Raw genomic sequence first — 21,797 nt, forward strand, 5'->3', positions numbered from 1 at the left:
TTTTTTTTACAGGTTCGGTTGTTGGACTTCGGATACGAGGACTTCAATGACGGCGTTTTTTTTATTCTCAATAAAATGGTTAATGAGGGTTGTGTTTTTATTTCAATAAAAAAAATTTCTATGTGCTTGTATCTTTTTAAACTTTATTATCACCGCCTTAGTAATGGCCGCTGGCTGATTGACAACCTCCATTACTAAGGCGAGGCTTAATGTTAGCCGGTGCAGAGTCTACACTAACCCCCATTATTACCCCGGTACCCACCGCCACCAGGGGTACTGGGAAGAGCCGGGTACAAACCAGTACCCGACCAGCTGTAGTGACGGGCAGGCACCGGGGTGGCCGCAGGCTGGTAGTATTAGGCTGGGGAAGGCCAAAAACAGTGGCCCTTCCCACCCTTGTAATGCTGCCTGCTGCTGCTGTGTTGTATCTGGCTGGTTATGAAAATTGGGGGGGACCCGACATCGTTCTTTCCAATTATTTTTTAAATGACGTGGCGTCCCCCCCATTTTCATAACCAGCCAGATACAATAAAGCAGCAGCAGCCTAGCATCACCAGGGTAGGAAGGGCCACTGTATCTGGCCTTTCCCCTCCTGATAATACCAGCCTGCGGCCACCCCAGTGGCCGACCATCACTACAGATGGTCAGGTACTGGATCGTACCCGGCTCTTCCCAGCACCCCTGGTGGCGGTGGGTACCGGGGTAATAAAGGGGGTTAGTGTTAGCCTCTGCACCGGCTAACACTAAGCCCTGCCTTAGCAATGGATGCTGTCAATCAGCCGGCGGCCATTACTAAGGCGGTAGTAATATAGTTTAAAAAAAACCACAAAGACATAGAAAAAATATTTTATTGAAATAAAAAAAAAAAACACAACCCTCATTAACCATTTTATTAATAAAAAAAAAAGCTGTCATCGAAGTAGTCCTGGAATCCGCCGTAGTCCAACGACCGAACCTGTAAGAAAACACACAAAAAATGATTAGTAACACATGTGTTAGGGTATGTGCACACACACTAATTACGTCCGGAATTGACGGACGTATTTCGGCCGCAAGTACCGGACCGAACACACTGCAGGGAGCCGGGCTCCTAGCATCATAGTTATGTACGACGCTAGGAGTCCCTGCCTCGCTGCCGGACAACTGTCCGGTACTGAAAACATGATTACAGTATGGGACAGTTGTCCCACAGCGAGGCAGGGACTCCTAGCGTCGTACATAAGTACGACGCTAGGAGCCCGGCTCCCTGCAGTGTGTTCGGTCCGGTACTTGCGGCCGAAATACATCCGTCACTTACGGACGTAATTAGTGTCTGTGCACATACCCTAAGGCTTAGATACAGGGCCCATGTGTGATACTGTCTGTGGGACCCTGTATCTAAGCCTACCACAAGGTAGGCTTAGATACAGGGTCCAGCAGACAGTAATCTTATACAGTATAAGATTACTGTGTGCTGGGGCCCTGTATCTAAACCTACAGTGTGGTAGGCTTAGATACAGGGCCCAGCAGACAGGATCACGCATGGGCCATGTATCTAAGCCTACCATGTGATTGGCTTAGATACAGGGCCCAGCAGACAGCATCACACAATCTGTGATCCTGTCTCATGGGCCCCCTAAGCCTGCTACATCGTAGGCTTAGGGGTTGTGCAGTCCCTAAACATTGATGGCCTATCCTCAGGATAGGCCATCAATAGCTGATGTGTCGCCCGGGACCCGCAAATCAGCTGTTTTGAAGGGGCCGCAGCACTCGTACGAGAGCTGCTTCCCCTTCATTTCACTACTCGCCCACACTGTGAATCGCCGAAACCGATTCACAGTGTGACCGGAATGAAGTGACAGGAATGAAGGGGAGCAGCTCTCGTACGAGTGCTGCGGCCCCTTCAAAACAGCTGATTGGCGGGTCCCAGGAGTCGGACCCCGCCAGTCAGGGCTATCTTACCTTCCTCTTCGGCCGCGGCGGGAGTTCTGTCGTCTCGATGCTGTGCGCGGCGCATAGCGCTGTGACGTCATGTGCTGCGCACAGCGCCTGACGTCAGGACCTCCGCTGCGATCCGGAACCAGGAAGGTAAGTAAAGTATGTTACTATAGTAACAGGGGCCCGCGGCCCGAGTTACTATAGTAACTTTTTATTGATGTGGTGCGGGGGGCCGTGGGCCCCCCTGGCTTCGGGGCCCGGTCGCAATTGCGACCGCTGCGACCCCTATAGCTACGCCAGTGGTCCACGGGCCTCTGTCTCAGTCCTCAGCATCGCGCAGCTGAGAACTGAGTCGGCCAGCAGAGGAACGGGCCCCCTTCCCACGCGGGGCCCTTGTGCAGCTGCACCGGCTGCACATGCGGTATGTCCGCCCCTGTTATAGTTGACATTAGGAGATCAAGCCATATAATGGCCACTTGCTTATAGTAAAGCGTTGCCCATTTGTAGCCCAAAATTGTCCCAGAATGTAATTAACCCATGACGCCTTTGCCCCTGTAGGAGTCGTCCTGGTTAATGCTTTCTAAAAAAAGACAACCAAAGAACCCAACCAGCCGCTTAGAGTTGCCTCCAAATGTATTTTGGCCCTTGGGTGATAGTCACAGTGGTCTACTCCACCATTGGCTTGATAAATGTAGAGTTTACCCAGCTGGCCATGGGCCTCCCAAGCCTAGTGGGCTATAGTATTTGCGTGGGTTTGCCTAAGGGTATGTGCACACGGCCTATATACGGACGTAAATCGGGCGTTTTTGCCCCGAATTACGCCCGAAAATAGCGCCTCAATAGCGCTGACAAACATCTGCCCATTGAAAGCAATGGGCAGACGTTTGTCTGTTCACACGAGGCGTATATTTACGCGCCGCTGTCAAATGACGGCGCGTAAATAGACGCCCGCGTAGAAGAAGTGACCTGTCACTTCTTTGGCCGTAATTGGAGCCGCTATTCATTGACTCCAATGAATAGCAGCGCTAATTACGGCCGTAATTGACGCGGCGTTCAAGCGCCTGCACATGCCGGTACGGCTGAAATTACGGGGATGTTTTCAGGCTGAAACATCCCCGTAATTTCAGCCGTTACGGACCCCCGCCGTGTGAACATACCCAAATGCTCATGCCAACATGAGACAGTGTTGGGATATGGATCTGAATGCAAAGATCAGTTCAGTATAAGATCGGATCTAACCCTATTGGAAGACTTTCATCATTGGGATAGTTGCTGAGCAAATGAACAACCAGAATTCTGTGTGTTGTCAAGGAAGATCTTATTCTGTCCTTAGACTATCAATACAGTTGTATTGACAGCAAACCATTTACTTGCAGCACTACCACCTGTTCTATGGCCCTATACGTCTGCCCAGCACTCACCCTCACTCTATCTTGCATGCCGTGCACAACTCAATGTATAGAATTTACTGCTGCCTGGCTCTAGGAAGCTTGTATTACACCTGTCATCACAAGATTTATGTTTCCCCGAAACCTACAGAAACCTTCAGCTTGTAACATCTATATATTGCCAAAGGCTATGTCTGTCCTCTGCCATACAAGCACATTTTGCAAATATTCCTGTCGCTTTCGCGAACTTGTCATTATTGTCATATGTATATTTTATGTTTTATGCAATGGTTGCCTTTTTCTTCCCAGGACTGGTAAAATTCCAGGTGGCTAATTGTCTAATTTCTACAGCCCTAGCACAAATTGTGGGACCCAAATGGCCCTATGTTTTTTAAACAGACATAAAATGGACAGAAGCGAGGGAGCACTTCCAAAAAGGATCAGCAATTTATTCACCCGTGCGACGTTTCAGTCCAACAGGACCTTTCTATGCTTGAGAAGGCCCTGTTGGACTGAAACGTCGCACAGGTGAATAAATTGCTGATCCGTTTTGGAAGTGCTGCCTCTGTCCATTTTTTGTCTGTCTGATATTGAGGACCGTCGACCAGGTCCAATTGAGGCGTGCACCCAGTTGCGGTCCAGTGATGTGGAATCTCTTCGTTTTGTGCTATGTTTTTTAAAGGCGTTGTATGGTATTAGAAAAAAAGGATCTGCTATTGTTCAGAAACAGCGCCACCCTTGTCAATAGGTTGTTTCTAGTAACGTAACTACACTCCATTCGAGTGAATGGGATTGAGCTGCAATACCAGACAAAGCCTATGGACAAGAGTGGCGCTGTTGCTAGAAAAAAGCAGATACTTTTTGCTAATCTCATACAATCCTTTAATGTTTCCAGATTGCTCTTGCATTTGACTGGCTCCCGACCTACATTATTTTGTTCTAACCTACTGCCATATATGATCTCAATCCATATCTTCATTGTTATAAAGCTCTGTTCACACTAGCGTGATGGTATTCGTGTATAAAGGAAGCCATGATGCTGTGACGGCACTATCGTATGACAGATCGAACAGTCACCGGACCCTGTTGACTTACAGTGGCGTCCATTGGGGTTCTTCGAGGTTTCCTTTGGGGGTTTGTTGGGGTTCGTTCTAGGTTTCGCAAATGTGGCATTTCTAGAGATGGTTAGGGTACTCATGCCATATTTAAAGAAAGATAATAATTATTGAAGCCCAAGGGTATATATAAAGAAAAATGCGCTGTCCCCTGCCAGCCCCGCTGCAACATAAAGAAGGTAACGTTTGCAATAATGTACTCCCTACTGTAAATTATAAGAATATTAGAAGTCCCCAAAGAGTTCAGTCACCTTAAAAAAGCAAGAGGCCAAGGTGACTCCTAATATTCTTTATGTTTTTGTAGCTGTTACATTATAGCTTATACACATCGCTGCGGCTGCAGAACCTCTTTTTTAAAAGGAAGCGAGAGGGCTCTAGTTGGCAGTCAAACAGTGATATACACAAGAGAAGGAACGTCCTACTAAAGCAAACCGTGCAGGAAGCGATGAGCAGCGCCTACTGTATGTAGCACCGCTCATCGCTGTATAATCGTTGGGTTCTGACATCAGAATGTGACGTTTTATACAGATATTATTTGCAGGCGTGTCGATGGAAAATTTTCATTGACGCGTATCATAAAAAAATGCCCGCCGGTAAACCTAGGATCCAGCTGTAGGTCACATTCGTCATCATTTTCAGGGGTTGATTTCAAAGGGTAAGTAACATTATAAAGGTTTTCAGACTGGATCGCTATAGTAATGGGCATGTATGTAGGATAAACATAGGATAGGGTAAGAGAATGAATCTTTACCGGTGGCATACTTGGGTGCAGGTAGTGCCAAACTTCTCACCATGCCCTTCCATTTTGTACTACAGACAGGAATTAGGACAGGGTGGCACAAGATAGGAATCTATGTAACATTACACTACCACCCAGTAATGATGATCTGAAAATAAATATATAGGTCAATGGCTCCATTATATAAAACTTCGGACACATTCGGTCAGCCGTAATGCGGTTACATTTTACTATCTATATTAAAGACCCAATACCATGATCTTCCGTCATTTAACTGAACCGGACTTAGATCATCATACGATCCTATACTCATCTAAGTCCAGTTCAGTAGAACCATGGGAGGTTTTGGTATTTTGGCCAAAATACGGGCACTAAAACATGACCACTTTATGGCTATTTGAATGATGATAGAGACTAGAGATGATGACCACCTTTACATCAGCCAAAAAGATTATATAATACAGCCAACCAGGTTGGTGTCATTTTTGCTGCTATTGAACTCCTAATGCCGTTATAATACAATACTCATTTTGGGTACTTGATGTGGTTTTTTTTCCCAGTGGAGATGGGACCGAAGAAGCTGGAGAACTGGACTTTAGTGCTCTTCTCAAGAAAAGGTGAGTATTCAATAGTAATATATCCACACAAGGCTATATTCTGGCATCTATCACTAATCTGGGTGTAACTTATGCCCAGCATTCTGGCATCCCTATAACATTTCTTGAAAAAAAAAATTGGCAACTTTTAAAAAAAAAAACATTATTGATAGTGATAAATACACCTGGGTTCCATGTTTATTGCTACTTTTCCAAACCTAACATATTATACGGCCATCAAGCCAATACTTACCTGACCATGTGAGAGAGGTACTGAGGATATAAGCTTATGACGTCCTAAGCAAAAATGACAGATTGACCCTTAAATTTGTATTTGGTGCCTTTGTATATAGTACATACCAATATCTCTATGCTTTATACTGTGATTCCTTATTATTGAATTGTGATTCTACATTTGCTTTCTGTGCCCTGTATATATGAATAGCTTTTGCTTCCCCTGGCACTCTGGCATTAAATTAAATTAAAAAAAATCCCTTGTCCAGCTCTTTCGCATTGCTTGCTATATCTCCTTTTTTATGCTATTTGCAATGTCTGTGGCAGATCTTTCTTGCTTCCTGCGCTCTTTATTTAGTAATGTGGGGTGGTATGTCAAGAAGCATAGGGGTAAATTGTCCTCCAGGCCTTTTCTAATTTTTACAGATGAGTTTCAGGCTTTTCTATTTTTGGAAACAAATATCAACTCTACACTGCATGGGGAAAATTAACAAAAGTTGGACTATCCTTCCAGAAGGTACAAGGGCACGTCCTTTACACCTAGATAACCAATATGAGGGAAGAAATATAGGCCGCTTCAGTTGCCGGCAGTCCATTGTTTGCAGCATCCCTTTGCTCAGGAATTGTTTGCTACGTTCCCGATGTTCTGCTCTTTGTCCCTGTGTTCTACTACTAGCGAGTCTTATCGCATCCCATTCATTCTAGCGTACCATATATTGCTTGCAGCATCTCTTCCCTCCTGTGCTCTAGTACTGGTGGATGAAACCTTTTTTTCCTGTTGTAGTTGTCTCCTATGTTCTATATTGCGTCCCTTTACCATCGCTTTTGTCATCCATCGTTATAATGTTTGTTTCCTCCAATTCAGTCTGTCTTTTATCACTGCTTGCTAATCTCCTCCTGGCCCGCTTTAATGTCTTACATGCCTCTGATTTGTCCTGTGCTTTAGTATTGCTTGCAGCTTCCCTCATGTCCTGTGCTTATTCTTTGCTTGCTGAATTCCTTTTGTCCTGTGCACTAACATTGCTTGCTGTATCACTCCTATTCTGTTCACCACTAATACTTGCAACATTCCTTTTGTCCTGTGCTCTAGTATTTATTGCGGCATCTTTTGTCCTGTGCTCTAGTATTGCTTGCTGTATCCCTTGTCCTGTGCTCTAGTATTGCTTGCTGTATCCCTTGTCCTGTGCTCTAGTATTGCTTGCTGTATCCCTTGTCCTGTGCTCTAGTATTGCTTGCTGTATCCCTTGTCCTGTGTTCTAGTATTGCTTGCTGTATCCCTTTTGTCCTGTGCTCTTGCTTGGTGTATCCCTTTTGTCCTGTGCTCTAGTATTGCTTGCTGTATCCCTTTTGACCTGTTCTCTACACATGCTTGCTGTATCTCTCTTGTCCTGAGCTCTAGTATTTTTTGCGGCATCCCTTTTATCCTGTGCTCTAGTATTGCTTGTTGTATCCCTTTTATCCTGTGCTCTAGTATTGCTTGCTGTATCCCTTTTGTCCTGTGCTCTACACATGCTTGCTGTATCTCTCTAGTCCTGTGCTCTAGTATTGTTTGCTATACAGTATTTCTTTGCTCTTTTGCGATGCTTGTTGCATTTCTATCATCCTGTGCTCATTGCCTTCAGGTGCTGTTGCAGTATATGCTCTATGCGGTGCTTGCTATTTCCAATGTTTTCTTACGCTTTCTTGCAACAACCCTTTCTCTCTCTGTCTCTTGCTATTTTCCAATCATTTATCCGTCTTCCAATGCTTGCGTAGTTCTTCTAATACTGTGCTCTTGTAAAGCCTGCTGCACTTCTATCTGTATCTCAATGAGACTTCACATAAACTACTATTTGCATCTCTTGTTTTCTATAACTCTCTTTTTCTTATTTTCCTTTTTATCATTGTTCCTGCATACAGAGAGTAAGTTCTCCGTGATATTCCTGCCATATGCATGAGTGAGTGAGCTTTACTGATGCTTCTGGCCAACCTAATACACCATTGACTTGGACTGATGTCCATAGGCCAGCAATACACATTAAGTAACGCTTAGCGAATGTCGCACTCCCCAATTATTCTCTGATGCTGCTGATCAGATCTAACTAGTGAGTCATTATCACCGGTTCTGTTAATCGTTTATATATAGACAGTGAGTGCCGTGCTACCGAATCACTAATACGTTGACTGTCCACTGCGCTCCAGAAAGTAGAGTGCGAAGAAGCGTATATAATGCAGCTGTCTCTATCTCGGAGGGAATGGCACCTTTCTGTAGAAGTGACAGCTGGTCTCCAGTGAGTAATAGGATAGTATACATCAGAAGAAAGAGCTTGGTTACTATATTAGGCCCGCACTGCCTACTTTGTCAGATGTATCTCTCATCACAGCTTGACTGGAAAAAGAAAGGTAAAAGAACCAGAGTTTAGAAAGCAAGTTATTCTTGGTAGGAAAGGTCTGGCTTCATCTAATGACTGGATGAAAAAAAAATTGTGGGTAAATGTAATTAAAAAAAAATAAAAAAAAAAATAAATAAATAAAAAAAAAAATATATATATATATATATATATATTCACATCTGGTTTCTCAAGTCTGGATAGGAACCATTTACAAAGCTGAGCAAGAAAAATTTTGGTTTCTTAAAATCCTTATGTTGAATGTCCACCCTTTAACACCATGTTATTTTCTTTAAACTAAATAGACCCGTAATTCTCTGCAGATTTATTTCTTAATATATCTTTATAGCAATCTGAGCTCCATTTTCTGATACAGAGGTCCAAATCCCCTGCATAGACCTAGGGGGAATTTATCATTCATTCTATGCCATTGTTCTGGCATACAACAAGTGCAAATGCCGCAATAGTCGTAATTTGCAAAAAAAATACGACTTTTCAAAAAATGAGCAGAACTTCTTCCACAGCATAACAAATTTACTATAATGTAGGCCAACAATGGTGTCAATTATAGTGCAAATCTAGAGCAAATCCCTTTCTGACCACAGAGACAGCCAGAGATGCGCCTAATATATTAAGAGTCAGCACTCTTTAGGTTGAGACTCTCAATAAATTCCTTTCATAGAGTTAAATAGAAAATTTTTGGCTGCCAGCAGTCACCACTAGAGGGAGTTCAGGAGCTGCTTTATTATGGAGTTTACTATATAAACAATAAGCAGTAACCTCCTAAGCTCCTCCTAGTGGTGGATTTGGAGCTATGTAAAAACAGAACTATGACAGCTATAAAGATATATTAATAAATTAATCCACACTAAGTGTAGTACCTAAATACATAATGGTGTTAAAAGATTAACATAAAGATTTTGCCATAATCCGCATAGTGTTTTGATATCAACTCTTGCAAGTAGCCCATTGAAAAGATTTCGTCCTTTTTCATGTTGCTTTAGTACCTTTTAGATAGATTTCTTAGACCACATGTTGACGTATTCCCATCTATGTGTAATAAAGGGATATTTAAAAGGTAACTAAACTTTTAAAAAACTTTTGACATGTCATAGCGACATGTCAGAAGTTATAATCTGTGGGGGTCCGAGCACTGAGACTCCAGGATCACTAAAATGGAAAGGGGGAGCGCTGTGCTGCTTATTTTTTGATTGTCTTTCCTCGGAAAGCCGAGCGAGCGGTGTACAGACTCTTAGACTTTCTATTGAGTCCAAGGAAAGCCGATCAGAGAGAATGCGGCACAGCCCTCACCCGAGCGCTTCTGCCGCTTTGTTTTAGCGATCGGTGGTGGTCTCAGACCCTCATCTATCAAAACTCTTGACATGTCCCAATGACATGTCAAAAGTCTTTTTAAATTTTAGTTACCCTTTAACTGCAAAGCTCTCATGATACAAAATCGCCCACCTAACTATGCAAATTTGAATTAATAATATTAAAGTAATAATATTTCCTTCCACAGTGCAGGCAGCCATTTTCAGGCACCAGGATATTAGTGATGCTTTGCAAATCTTTATTGAATCCTCAACAATAAAGAAAGACAACACCACACGTCAGGCAGAGTTGCCTTCCTCATGTCTAAATCTCATCAAGATGAAAGCAATAGCCCCTGTCGCCGAAACATTTTCTGTCTTGTAGAAAAACTGGCCTTGTTACCCATAGCAACCAATCACAGCTTGGCTTTCATTTTTCCAGAGCAGTTTAAGAAAAGAAAGCTGAGCTCTGATTGGTTGCTATGAGCAACAAGGCCAATTTTTCTTTTGGCCACTTGTATTTTGAACTTTAAATTTTCTTTGTATATATAAAAACTTTATTCAACTGTTATTTTTACTTTTTTTATTAGTCCTCCTTGGGGACATAACCAGGCGAAGTTGGATCGCTGGCACAATGTACTGCAATATTTAGGTATTGCAGTATGTTGTACTTTTACTGGCCCCAAAGCTGGCAGGACTTAATAGAAGCACAAATACGGCAGATCTGGGAGCCTTCAGTAGGCCCCCAGGCTGCCATGACAACTATCAGTACCCTGCTGTTGGAGGGGGATGCCCCCCTCTTTCTGAATGTTTAGATGCCTCAGTCGCTAATGACCGCGGCATCTAAGTTGTTAAACAGCCGTGATCGGCGTTATCTCCAATCCTGGTCATTGCAGTGACGTGTAAGCTGTAACGTACAGCCGACAACCGCTTAGTATGGATCGGGTTCAGCTCGTGCAACCGCTCCATGCTTCTCCTTCACGGTAATGATGTAACTGTACGTCAAATGTCGGGAAGGGGTTAATAAGAACACGTGATGGTTCCTTTTCACTATAACCTTTTAGTGACTCAGGTTCTGTTCCGCACTTCTTGGTGTAAGGGGGCATTTAAGTGGGTTCAACCATACCCTCTAGCTTCCATTGGGCATTTTATAGATGCCCTAATTTGAATGGAGGATAGCATGTGCTGCGGATAGCATCGCTTGATATGAAACAATTGTCATCTGTTTTAATTATTTGGTAGGCTACAGTATATTCTCGTCAGTGTATAGCGCTTACAAAATGGCTGCCTCAACTGTTGGTAATTTGTGACTTTGACAAGCTACGATTTGACCTGCAAATTCGGATGGATTGTACCACATTTCTTCACATGTGGCCTTGCTTACACAAAGCACTATTTTTGACAACTACACAGCTGTGAAAGCAATACACCGAGCAAAATGTGTTTAGTCACATCCAATACAGCAACATTAGCGGGAGCTCACTGTGAGGACGGCAAAAACTCCAAAATTAGCTGCAGAAAAGGGTCTAGAAACTCCTAAAGATGCTTTAAAATAAGCAAGACCAAGACTGAGGTATGAGCAAGACAGATCAGGTCTTATCTAAGGGTATAGGTGGGATCTTCTTAATGGGCACCCTAAAGTATCACTTTATGGCAGTGGGCTTAGTGCATAGTAGAAGGTTTATATTCATCAGAGTAGCTTCAAACTAAGGGGTGGAGAGGTAGCAGTCGCGCCCAGGCCCTGGGGACTGAGGGGGCCCAAAAGCCACTCAGCCGCATATGAAGATACTAGAATTATAAATGATATATCGTAGGTTGGGGGACTGTTATAGATCTTTCATTGGGGCCCAGTATCTTCAAGTTACGCTTCTGCTTCACATGCAGCGTTTTTAGCGCTTTTCAAGCATTTAGTGGCGTTTTTTTTCCATAGACCTCCATAGGTTTATTTGCCTCTTAAAAGAAAAATGCAAATTCATTTTTTTCTAAATAAATCATGTGCGGCAAAGAGGAAACTGTGCATCACGTGATCTTTGAATCATAATTTGCAATGTGAAAAATTACACCTAAAAAAAACCCCTAAGGTACATAGTAAAACACACTATTTGGGAAAAAAAAACACCACAAAAAACTCCCCCAAAAAAACGCACGTACCATTTTATTAAAAAGTATTTCTAGATGCGTTTTTTTTCTGCCATAAAAGACGCTACACAAGAAGTGTATATGAAGGAAGCCTAAAATGGGTTTTTCTTAGAAGAGGTCATCAATATTTGATTGTGGGGATCTGACTCCCGACACCTCCATCAATCGGACCATTGATATTAATGTCCCGGAAAAAAAAACTTTACCTAAACGCCCTTTTACATGGGCAGATGATCGGCTGAACGAGCGCTTGTACGAGCGCTCATTCCAGATCATTGCCCTGTGTAAACGTTTGTTTGTCGGCTGATTGCACCTTTTATGCAACCAAAAAAATAATGTTTTGTTGTCAGCACATCCCCCAAGTAAACATGCTGTTATCACCGATTGGCGCTCGTTACCGGGTGTAAATCTACCCATGTAAAACCACCCTTAAATGACAAGCCAGAACTCTTGGGCATATGTGACCTTTTTAGAGTCTAAAGGTCCTTTTACATGGGCAGTAACGGGCCTTAACAAGCCCCGAACGACGACAATACCATGTTGATCAGCGCTGGTTTAGTACATTTAAATGGGGCAATCGTCAAGAGCGTGAGGACGAACGATAATGTTACGTATGACAAATAAATAACTGATCTCCTCAATGACTAGTTCTCTAAAAATCCGTTAGACCAGTGTTTCCCAAACTGTGGGTCTTTACTCCCTGGGGGGGGGTCATGTGAAGACCTCCGGGGAGTTGTGAGCCACTCACCGATGTCCCAGTTTCAACTGTATCTGCGTCCTCAGGATGCAGATACAGTTTAATCCAAACCTGGAGCATAGAGCTGACGGAAGGGACTTATTTTTCAAATGGAACTAAGTGCCGGCATCTAGCTATGAATTATGTTAACATACGTCAGCTTAAATGGGACTAAGTACAGTAGTGGGAGTCCCAAACAAGTCTCGGCCAAAAGACAAGGTTTGGGAACCACTGCTTTAGTCTTCCTATAATTAATATTGCCCATATAAACAAAGAGATATAAACTATGTTCTTTCCTAAAACCATCCTAGGCTAAACTTCTGATGTGGAAATGCTTGCATGGTTTAATACTGTGAATGTGGAAATAGGCATATATCAAATTGCGCCAAAGATTTAAATGATTGTGCTCCATGAATGCTGTCACAGCCACAGAGGGACAATGCCTAAAGCTTTTATTTAAGTTCTGAGGTTTCTCTTACTCCTGACCTGCATTGGTCCCGTTTTTGCACTGTTTTCTTGCACTTTTTGTTGCTTGTCACATTCTCTCTTTGCATGTAATGGACAATTTCTTTGTACTGCATGTCCAAGAAGTTATGTCTGCCTTTCTGTCTACCTCTTTGCCCGGTTTTGGCAAGTGATCGTGGTTATGATGATTGCCTTGCACTGACGTGTCTTGCTCTCTCTTGCCCTGGTGATGCGGGTACTCTCTCTCCGATGCATGCTTTTCTGAATGCTACTTTGCAAGTCCAGCAGTTTCCTGCGTTCCGTAAATCGGTAAGACCCACAACATACGAAGGCCTTCCCATAAGGTCAAGAGGTAATCTGTGGTTAGAGACCTTTTGGATTTAAGAACCGTGACCAACGTGGTAGTTGTGGTCATGTGCCGTGGCCCCCTCTTCATAGCAAGTGTAATTTTGGAAAACGAGAGGGTGGAAATAGTTTCAGGGGGCAAACAAGAACCTCCTGGGCCTCAAGTTTTGCTAAGAGGCCACTCTCTTCTATGCATACCCCTACAGGACATGACTCAGATGGATAGCAGCAACATTTGTGTCTCTTTTCTCATGTTCAGTCTTCTCTTTTTAAAAGTATTTACTGTCCTTACCAACATGACGTGGTTTTGGATTAATATCCCCTATAAACACATGTTCCAATTGCGATTTACAGTGTCCAATATTCATGAGTATTCTACTTTTCTGAGTACCTAGCGCTATGCTTTACAGCAACCAGTTTCTATTTGTGGACTCTTTATTGCTAGCAAATTGCAGCTCTGTTTCATTGTAAAAAATAATCTTTGCAGTAATCGGAGAATATGAAAGCTGAGTTGGAGCTAGGATTTCCTTCACTTAGGGCAAAGATTCAGTTTACTGCTCTAGCCCATAATCTAAATACCCCGGCCAATAAAGACTGGCTTCTTGCCCATCCCTTGACTCCTGGGGCACATGCTAGCCAACCCCACTAGCTATGTCCCTGATGACCGAGCCATGAAACAATATTAAAAAAGAAGACTACGGCAAAGCACAGATTTTTGCCTGATTAAATCTCATGACGAGATTAATCACATAGGAACTCCGTTATTTTATGCTGTTTGTGCAGTTAATCCCTTGAGATTACATGCCCAGAGAGAAAAAATCAATAATGATAATAACCTATTTGACTCCCTATTCCCTGCTGAGATTTACCTTTAAATCACCTGAATATTTAGTAATTTAATTACTAAACTCTTAGATTAAAATAAATTATCTTCAATACTAGTGATCAGTCCTAATCTAACAATTCCATAGTGGAATAAATTGGGAAGTTTTGACAGGAACTACAGTGACCAGACAGCAAATACAGATGGGAAATAGGCAGGGGCGTAACAGTAGGGGTGCCATGATTGTGGCCGCACACCCAGGCTCTGCAGTCTGAGAGGACCCAAGGTTTATATGTCCCATATGAGGAGACCAGCACTATATATTGTAATGATAATTAGGGGCACCATAACAGATTTTGCATTGAAGCTTCTAAATATAGGATTATATAGATATTTGTATCGACTCAAGTCTCCAAATGAAATTTACGAGGGATTTAATGTCTATGTGCACCTATAAATGGATTTTTTTTTTAAATGCGTGTATTTTGTATTTTTAAGCAATTTTCTAGTTGACTTTTGTACATTTTTATTTAATTTAATTTTTTTGCTTTTTATGATACAGCTTCTATGTATCCTAAATACATAGAAGCTTTATCGCTTTTTCTTAGCCGATTCCGTCAGTTCGGCTGAATTGACGGCTCAGCTGAGAGCAGGTCATGCGTTTCTCTGATACACAGGATCCGGCTAATATTGATCACATCTAAGTTCATAACTAAGGTGTTTTTGATATTAGCCAGATCCTGTGTGAGAGAACGATGCAGCTCCTACGTATTCTGTATACATAGAAACTGTATCGTAAAAAATCTTTAATAGATGTCAATTAGAAAAGTGCTTATAAACACAAAATACATTGCTTGATTTAATTAAAAAAAAAAAAATCCATTCAAAGGTGTACATGACTTTTTAGGTCATGAAGCTGTACATTTCCTTTCCATAGAGAGAAATGGATATGTGAAGTTTTCATACTCCATCCTGAGGTCTAGGTTGGAGGCATCCATGGCTGTATACTGATTTATTCTCTTCTGACAGTAATGAGGCAAAGCAGGAGATTGAACCAGACGTAGACGTTTGGGATATTCTTCGTAAAGCACCACCCTCAGAATATGAGAAGATTGCTTTCCAATATGGTATCACGGATCTCCGTGGGCTCCTAAAACGTCTGAAGAAGATGAAGAAAGAGGAGAAGAGGAGTGAAGGTGAGGAGGAGGCTTAACTGGAAGCTCTAAAAGTGGTCTCCAACTTGTGGCTCTCCAGCTGTTGAAAACTACAACTCCCAGCATTCCTTTATAGTGGAATTCTGGGAGTTTTGCAACAGTTGGAGAGCCGAAGGTTGGAGACCTCTGCTTTTGGCTCATAAATAATACCCATTAATCCTTAAAAAAATATAATTTGGTTCTTAAATTTAAATTCTCTGCATAGCCAAAGTGTTAAATGATACAATTTTGTCTGCCTGCAGCCACCACTAGGGGGAGCTTAGCATACTGTTTTATTACTGAGATTAATGCATGAACTGTATGCAGTAAGCTCCACCTAGTGGTAGCTTCAGGCAGGTAGCATTTTATATGCAAATAATTAAAGGGGTTTTCTGGAAGATAGATTGACATTAGAGAATGTGATCAAATAAAAAAATAACCAGTACTTGTTAAATCGCCCACCGCTCTAACATTGCGGCTCCGGTGGTCCTCGTCGTTTTTTGTTTACTTACCCTACAGTGATGACATGCCGCACATTTACGTGACCACTGCAGCCAATTGCTAGCCTCCATGGTGATGCTTGCATGTATGGCACAAAACCACTTAGGCCAGTGATTGGCTGCAGCAGTCACATGGTTGTACGGCATGTCATTACTGCAGGGAAAGTGAACAAAGATCGGTGGAGACCACCGGAGTGTCATTGCTGGAGCAGCGGAAAATTCAACAGGTGAGTACTGGTTATTTTTTTAATTTAGTGGATTTCCTAATGTCAGTCTAGTTTTTTAATACTCCCAAAATTGGGCACCTTTCTACAAACAATTGAGAAATATTTCCTTATATTTAGCGTATAATTATTTTAATTCGCTTTACTGATATAAAAAATAACCATGTATTTCACAACCCCTTGTTTGTTAAAAACAATACCAAATGTTATGTTGTCGTAGCTACTGAAGCGAGGAATTACGCAAGTATAACAAACCACCTGCCTGGCCTTTCACCAGTCTCTATGTAGTACAATATTCTTCATGCACACTGTGTTAGTACATACTGGGTAACTTGTCCTACATGGCAGAACCTATGGCCCCTGATTCTAGTTTTCAGTGGATTGTTAGGGGAAATGGTAGGGAACAGGTTATGGATTATCCTATATGACCATTATGATCTCTATAAACCCATCCATTTCTAGGAATACGTCCAGCGTGTAATGGGACGGCATATCTTGCTTCGCTAGCCTCATCCTTTTTGGGACTTGTTGGAAGTTTTAATAAATGGTGAAAACCAAATTTTAAATATATAAAAATATTGGAAGATACTTTGTGATCCAGCACTTGACATTCTTGCATGTTCTCCTTCTATATCTTATCATATAGATACTTGTACTGTAGAGACAACCATGACATCACTCCAACATAATGTTGTCACTGTGACAAAAATATCTCTCACTGCAGTACCCATTTTAGGAGCCAGTGACAAGTGGGTCTGTTCCCATAGACTAGATTAGATTATCAGCAAATCCCTTTGAGATTGCAAGGGTACACCAAAAGTCTAACTAAAGCCTTATTCACATGAACGTGTGTCAAATCGGCTGTAAAAAAACGGAAGTTTTTCAAAGCCGATTTGCATTCCTGCGGGAAGTTTTCACAGATCCCTCAAAGACTTAAGTCCATTGAGGGATCCGTGAAAACGGGCAAAAATTTTGACATCCTATTTTTTTCACAGGCCGTTCACACAGTCCGTTAAAACAACGGCCATGTCCAAAGGTATGTCTTTTAGATTTTGTAGACAGTCTGCCTTTGGACTCTAATGGGAAACTGGTAGTGGGGAGAGTACTGTATGTGACCCGGAAACTCATAGCGCAGCATTGGATTCAGCCGTCCCATTTCTGGATTGTTGTTGTAATTGTTGAAAATGTACAATAAAAAGTATTTGATTAAAAAAAAAAAACAACGTCCATGTGAATAGCCCCATAGAAGTACATTGATTTTAATGCAGCCGTGTGTCGAAAAAACGTCTGCCGCATGGCCAATTTAAGTCGTTTGTGTGAATAACCTCTTAGGCTGGCCATACATTTTACATAGCTGTTGGCCAAAGACTTGTTCGGCCGACAGCTGTTTTTTCCCAACTCCCCTCCCACACACGCATGCTCGACTCGGCTCGGCTGAGCGTGCATGTGTTCTCACAGAGAAAGGCGCTGCCAGACTCCTCTAGCTGTGACTTATCCAATAACAAATAAAAGGATTGGACATGTTCAAATTCAACATGCCCGCCCCTTCTCTCACCTGTTATCTGCCATTGGGGGAAAGTCGGGACGCTGCCATACATATGAGATTGTCAGCTGGTCCTATCAAAAGTGGCTGGTTTGGCCAACATTCATCTAATGTGTATGGCCAGTTTAATATCTATAGCTTGAAACTTAGCCGGCCATACACATCACATTGCTGGCCGCCAAATGCTTATTCAGCCAACAGCCATTTCCCCCGACTCCACTATAAACATGCATGCTTGACTGAGCATGCATGTTTATTTAATTGGTAGAGGGAAATAAGCTGCTGTCAGACCCCCCTGGCAGCCCTCCGGCAGGAAATCCAACATGCCCAATCCCTCTTCCACATGACATCCCTCATGGCGAGAGTCGGGAGGCCCACTTTCAATTCAATTTATATCCTTTTGATGCCCTTATTCTAGAACAGTATGCCCTAGATTTCCTGTTCCACTAACTTTTCAACCACACCGGCCGACCGAGACCTCACCCTTCTCCCCAGATATCCAGTTTACCTCCACTTTGGCAGTTCCGTTTTGTTAAGTACTTATACACATCTTCTTATCTTGGTAGATGCCATTCGATATTATTTTACTCATATTTGTCTTACGTCGCCATTGGGTAGTCTACCTCTGCTTACCTAAGTTTGAAATCTATGAAGGTTTAATAGTTTTATTACACTGAAAATTCAATAAAGACATTGTACAAAAAAATAAAATATAAAAAATAAAGATTGTCAGACGAAAAACGTAGTGACAATTTACCTCTATGCACACCATAGAGCATTTACATAAGAGTAGTGTACAGTTACAACATATGGTACCTTAGAGTGTAAATATAATAGTGTCAAACCGTGCCAATTTAATAGTGCCACACAATGGCAATTATTATTCTTTAGTATTCTTGTATTTTTTTTTTTGTTACCCACAACCTTCGCTTATTTTATTCTATCTTCTTCTCCATTAGCATTCCTGAAGAAGCTTGATCCTGCATACCAAGTGGATAAGGGTCATAAGATGAAGCTGATCGTAGAAGTGGCCAATCCTGATGTAGAGGTGAAATGGCTGAAGAATGGTCAAGAGCTCCGTGTTACTGGAAGGTGAGAGGACTAAAATAAAATTATGGGGGCAAGGGGTAAGATGAAATGGGAGATGTTCACCCCTCTCAGGACGATCCACATCACGGGCTAAAAGTCTTGGCAGGCCTACGGGCCTGAGCACTGTTATTTGGGCACTATATGGGGGTATTATTTAGCCACTGTATAGTAGTATTATTTAAATGTTGTACTCTTTGAGGGAACATTTTTTTTAATGTCCTAACTAGACTACACACCCTACCCATATAGTGCATTGCCCAGGGGCCTCCACAGACTTCGATATCCATACTTACACATTATAAAGTAATAGATCTATGCTGCATATGCAAATATTGTTAATGTTTCAGTAGATGCATTTGGTTGAGTGCAAAGTACCAGACATTTAAATGGACCCCCTCCCCCCTTCTTATTTGACAGTACCAATGGATTTTAGCATACAATGGGGGTTGTATTGCACAAAGATTTTAAGGCAAGGGCAGGTGGTGTCCTAACTAGTGGCACATGGATTTCATGTTTGGTGTGACACTGTAATCCCCCTCCCCATCCAGAAAAAAAAAATCTTGACTCCTATTTCAAACCAATAATTATGGGGGTCCTAGGTAAGGGTCCCCATCCAATAAGTATGGTGGGGTTATTGTAATCGGTAAGATTTCAATATCATGATGTATAGAATTACCTATATTTACATAATGACTGGATGCATAAAGATTACACTTCATAGAGTATTTAATCCATATATTGTCTTCTTTTCTTCTTCCCCCTATCATTTGCTTTTTTCTGGATTGACTTGAAATTGTTGATGATTCTTCAGCAAGTAAGTTCTCCGAAATATTCTACAAGAGTTCATATATCAGATGTCACACATATTAATGAGTGGAGTAGCCATTTCCTTATGATATAAAATCCCCACATTATTATTTTTCATAAATTTATCTTATCTTTCTTGAGATTTCACTTTATTATATGAGATCCTTGGAAGCAGGTGGTGCTCACCGAAAACTGTATAGCATAGCACCTTTTGGACAGGTCTAAATTGTATCTATCGTTTTATTTTATTCTAAATAGGTGCAAAATTCTGTACTGAATAATTTTATAATATATCTTTATAGGGTTCTGAGATCTACATTTTTGTAACAGAGCTCCAAATCATCTGCTTCTCTTCTCACAACTGTAGAGTTAAATTATTAAATTCTGCCTGCATTCTGCCACCACTAGGGGGAGCTTAAGATGCATTTATTATTGTGTTCAACGGAAGCTGTATAAATGGGTCTTCAGTAAACTCCCGTTAGTGGTGGCTGCAGGAAGCTTCTACTTTATAACGTAAAGACAATGCATTTAGTTCTTTTGGACAGAACTTTAAAAACATAGGAATCCGAACATGTATGATAGACTAAGGGGTCCAAATTAAGGAATTTCAATCCTCTATTGAGGTTATAGAGACATGAGTCAAGAAACAGAATGCATTATTACCTTCAATAAGTCTTGAGGAGTTAATAATATTTTTTTTTTCTACATGTCACCACATTATTTTTACTCTGCACTAGATTCTTGTGCCTTCCTTAAAGGGGTTGTCCAGGCATGGACAACTTTTGACCTATCCACAGGATAGCTCATCAGTATGGGATTGGTGGGGGTCTGACACCTGGATCCCGCACCGATCGGCTGCCTCCGGGCACCGGATGTCCATGCCGGAAGCAGATGTCTCCGGTCACGGAATAGCGGCCGAGCTGCAGTACTATTCAAGTGAATAGGAGCAGAGTTGCTGTTATGGAGAACGGCCGCTATGCAGTGGTCGGAGCCATCTGATTCCGGCTCCAAATACTGCATACCCTGCACAACATCCGGCGCCCGGAGGCAGCTGGAGCAATTGATTAGCACAAGGTCAAGGTGTCGGACCCCCACCGATCATATACTGATGACCTATTCGTGCCTGGACAACCCTTTATTATCTGCCTAAATTCATCACGTACACCGATCTATCAGTGACTGGATGAGGAGGATAGAAGAGCAGCTTATGTTTCTTGCAACCAGCCAATCTATAATATTAATATGCACCTTGTAGATCCGCCATGCAACAAACGGAGAACACATGCAATTAATATTAAAATGTCTAAATTCAGTTTCTGCCAATTTCTTGTGAACATTCCCCCCGTACAGTGAGCTATGTTGTGAGTGATGATCCTTGTGACAAGCGTCTGATATTCGCAGTGTTAAACGTTCAGCGTGTTAACGTGTGGGGTAGACACATTCTGAGCTGTGAAACGGGAAGGGGGCAGATTTATTTTCAGCCAAATTGCATAGCTGAATCATTATTGGATACTTGACTCTACCAAACGGCACTTATGTGCTATAGTAGATATATGCCTAGAGGGTAAAGGGGTATTCCCATTCCCTGTTCTGCAGATCTGGGGCCGCAACAAGCAGACATTTATGATATACCCTGTGGATATGCCATAAATGTCTCAGAAGGAAATACAAATTTAAATTGGATCTGTCAGCATGCTATGCTAGTCTGAGGCCAGAATAGTATGGGGACAGGTCCGCTCTCCTATTGCGTCATTTGGGTAATAGGAGCTATCAAAGAATGCAGCGGACTATTTGTCCGGTGTATTCATGAGTTGAGCATTCCTCCCGCATCTCCCCGCATCCCCCTGCCTCCTCCCGCATCTCCCTGCCTCCTCCCGCATCTCCCCTCATCCCCCTGCCTCCTCCCGCATCTCCTTGCCTCCTCCAGCATCTCCCCTCATCCCCCTGCCTCCTCCCGCATCTCCCCGCATCCCCCTGCCTCCTCCCGCATCTCCCCGCATCCCCCTGCCTCCGCCCGCATCTCCCCGCTTTCCCCGCATCCTCCCACCCCTGTCAGCAGTGGTTGATGGGCTGCATGTATACAGCTAGATGCACAGCAGCCTGTCAATCACTGTTGAGAGAGGTGGGGGAAGCAAGGAGCTACACCCCTGCATTGTCCAGTGCAGCATTGCTTTCCGACACTTTCCTAAAGAGAAAAGTGTTGGAAAATATTGATAAATGAGTCACTCTGAATCCTTGCCCACTTTTGTATACATTCGCATGTAT

At 42.4% G+C, this 21,797-nt stretch overlaps 1 protein-coding gene across 1 annotated transcript in view; it reads left to right on the top strand.

Annotated features, from left to right (window-relative positions):
• MYBPC3 (myosin binding protein C3) overlaps positions 1-21,797 on the top strand; it is a 90,987-nt gene that overhangs the window by 15,248 nt on the left and 53,942 nt on the right. The window contains exons 8-12 of the mRNA XM_075836769.1: positions 5,720-5,776; positions 7,889-7,891; positions 15,206-15,372; positions 18,596-18,728; positions 19,537-19,539. Coding sequence (XP_075692884.1) covers positions 5,720-5,776; positions 7,889-7,891; positions 15,206-15,372; positions 18,596-18,728; positions 19,537-19,539 — 363 coding nt within the window. The remainder of the gene's footprint in view (positions 1-5,719; positions 5,777-7,888; positions 7,892-15,205; positions 15,373-18,595; positions 18,729-19,536; positions 19,540-21,797) is intronic.

This window comes from Rhinoderma darwinii, chromosome 9 (genome assembly GCF_050947455.1).
Source record: "Rhinoderma darwinii isolate aRhiDar2 chromosome 9, aRhiDar2.hap1, whole genome shotgun sequence".
NCBI classification, from domain to species: Eukaryota; Metazoa; Chordata; class Amphibia; order Anura; family Rhinodermatidae; genus Rhinoderma; species Rhinoderma darwinii.